The sequence below is a fragment of the Mastomys coucha genome, unplaced genomic scaffold, assembly GCF_008632895.1.
Source record: "Mastomys coucha isolate ucsf_1 unplaced genomic scaffold, UCSF_Mcou_1 pScaffold5, whole genome shotgun sequence".
In the NCBI taxonomy this organism is placed as follows: Eukaryota; Metazoa; Chordata; class Mammalia; order Rodentia; family Muridae; genus Mastomys; species Mastomys coucha.
In genome coordinates, this window is record NW_022196911.1 from 53954335 (window position 1) to 53957329 (window position 2995).

Consider the following 2995-nt stretch of genomic DNA (forward strand, 5'->3'; position numbering starts at 1 on the left):
TCTGTTTGCAGAACCAGCCAGCTGGGGCTGTCTGACTCCCTCTTCCCAGGCTCTGGAGCTATGGAGGACCTCTCAGGAGCTCTGTGTGTATTGAGTGACTGGGAAGTACCCTTGTAGAACAGACTTGCTCTCCCTAACCACATCCTGTTTCTCTGCCTCTCTTTTGCTGTGAATACAGTACTCCTGTTGTATTTCCACCAGACATCTTCGACAGGCCAGAAGAGGGAGTGTCCTATGTCAGTGCTAAGCCTTGTCACCACGATTCTCAGATGTGCCTTTTGGGTTTTGCACACTTGAGGGACAGCCATTCTCACTGCCAATGTCACTGTCTCCCAACAGGCTCCACAATGTGATTTTTTTTCTCCCACAGATCTTTGTCTCCTGGCGCTGGGCTTTGCCTTTGTGTATATGTATTTATAGCTGGAGTCTGTCCTTGTGTTTTCAGTGAAATTCTTAAGTTCCTCTCTGTTTAAAAATTCATTTAAATTAGTTTATGGGAAATGTGGCCTCAGCCCATTTACTTCCAGGATTGCTCTTTTGCTGTTGTTCTTGGTTTGATTCCCTTTTCCTTATTTTATTTTTATTTTATGTGTATGGGTGTTTTGCATCCATGTGTGTCCATGCACCATTTTGAGCCTTCGGTCCGTGGAGATCAGAAGAGTGCATCAGTTCCTGGAGCTGAAGTTACAGACTGTTGTGAGGGGCCATGTTAAGTGCTGCAAATCAAACAGCAATCCTTTGGAAGAGCATCTGATGCTCTCATCCATCTCTTCAGGCATTTGTTTCTCATTTTTAAGACAGGATCTCAAGTATCCCAGTAGCTTCAAACTCAGTATGTAGTCAAGACCTTGAACTTATTTTTCTGTTTCAGCTTCCCAAGTATGGGGGTTGTTGGGAGGACTCACAAGAGTTCCTGTGGAGTTAGAAGTTGGGTCCTGTTTCTTAATTTGTCATAATCATGGCACCCCAGCTCAGTATCTTGGGGTCTTTATTTTAGTTTGTTTCTCAAAACTGGCACTTGTGTTGGATACTATGAATCTCAAATCAAACATGTAAAATCTAACATTGAAAATAAATGAAAATTAACTTTCTTCTCATAAGGGATGTGACCATAATTTGTGATTTTTAAACATTGATAATGTTTGGACATTTTCTTCTCTTAGATTATCATCACGTTATACAGAAATAAATGTTTTCCCAGATAGTCAAAATGACAGAATCAAATCTTCGTGGAGGATGTGAAGACACACAATTTATAATTAGTGCTTCCTGGTAGGTGATATTTTCTCTAATGCTGGAGGAACTGGGTATTCTCTTACTTGTCTGTGCTACAGTGGTATTTGTAAATTGGCCTAAGTTTTGTTTTGTTTTGGTTTGGTTTGGTTAGGTAAGTTTCAAGATTTATTTATTTATTTATTACATGTAAGTACACTGTAGCTGTCTTCAGACACTCCAGAAGAGGCTGTTAGGTCTCATTATGGATGGTTGTAAGCCACCATGTGATTGCTGGGATTTGAACTCAGGACCTTTAGAAGAGCAGTCAGTGCTCTTAACCACTGAGCCATCTCTCCAGCCTCCTTGTTTTTTGTTTTTTTGTTTTTTTTAAAGAAGCATTTTGAAATGTCAAGAGCATATACTGGAGCTTTTAAAAGAAGTATAACTGATATACTAAAAGAAAAAATAAATGCAAACAATGAAGACTGAAAAAGAAGTGGAAAATATGAAATATTTACAAATGTGATAGTTAAATCTAATTCTGTCATAATAATAATTTTAATGATAAATTATCAAAATATACTGTTAAAAGGCAGAGTAGCTGTACATAATTGCTCATGCCCTTAATCCCAGCACTTTGGAGGCAAGGACAGGTAGACCTCCAGGAATTTACAATTACCCTGGTCTACATAGTTAGTTCTAGGCCACTCAGGGCTGCACAGTAAGACCCTGTCTTAAAAAAATGATAGATTATTTTTCAAACATGGAACTATAGTCTATCTATCTATCCACTTAAATAAATAAATAGATACACACAAAGTGAAAGTTAAGAAATTGAGGAATGTGGGGGCTAGCAAGATGGATAAGATGATAAAGGCCTCCATCCACAGATACATTCATTCATACTAATACAAACATGCATCCACTCATAAGGGCACACCCCAAACACATACACAACACAGAAAAAGAGAACAGAAACTCATTGAGACACCATCAGACTCACTTTTCAAAAAAATATATAGAAGGATACAGATGCCCCCGTGCTCTGATGTCATTGGTTATCCTTGCTTTTCTTCAATTGTGAGGTCTGGAGGAACATATCAACTTAGATTCATTGCTTATCAAATCTCTACCCCAAAAGCAAACATTGTCTGAATTTAACCTTTGCTACTCAACCCTTAAAGAACAGTATCTCAGGTAGAAATAAGCACTTTCAACTTCAAATAAGTCACAAGAAGCTTTGCTCTAATTAACTTACTCACTGTCCTCTCCCCTTGGAGAAGTGGACCCCATATTTCTTTTTTTTTATTAGATGTTTTCTTTATTTACAATATCTCCTTTCCCAGGTTCCCCTACACACAAAGAGAGAGAGAGAGAGAGAGAGAGAGAAGAAAAGAAAAGAAAAGAAAAGAAAAGAAAAGAAAAGAAAAAAAAAGAAAAGAAAAGAAAAAGAAACTTTTGTTCCCTCTCCCCTCCCTATGCTCACCACCCCACCCTCTCCTGCTTCCTGGCCCTGGCATTCCCCTACACTGGGACATAGAACCTTCACAGGGCCAAGGGCCTCTCCTCCCATTGATGACTGACCTGGCCATCCTCTACTATACACATGCTGCTGGAGCCATGAGTCCCCCCATGTGTACTCTTTAGTTGGCGTTTTAGTCCCTGGGATCTCTGAGGGTACTAGTTAGTTCATATTGTTGTTCGTCCTAAGAGGCTTCAAATCCTTCAGCTCCTTGGGTCCTTTCTCTAGCTCCTTCATTGGGGACCCTGTACTCAGTCC

At 39.6% G+C, this 2995-nt stretch overlaps 1 protein-coding gene across 1 annotated transcript in view; it reads left to right on the forward strand.

The window, feature by feature from the left end:
• The window catches only part of LOC116078882 (olfactory receptor 5A2-like), a gene marked incomplete at its 3' end in the record, with an annotated part of 4254 nt that extends 1510 nt beyond the window's left edge, over positions 1–2744 (forward strand). Inside the window, exon 2 of the mRNA XM_031354244.1 lies at positions 2732–2744. Within this exon, the coding sequence (XP_031210104.1) occupies positions 2732–2744 (13 nt within the window). The remainder of the gene's footprint in view (positions 1–2731) is intronic.
• Between the last annotated feature and the right edge of the window lie 251 nt (positions 2745–2995).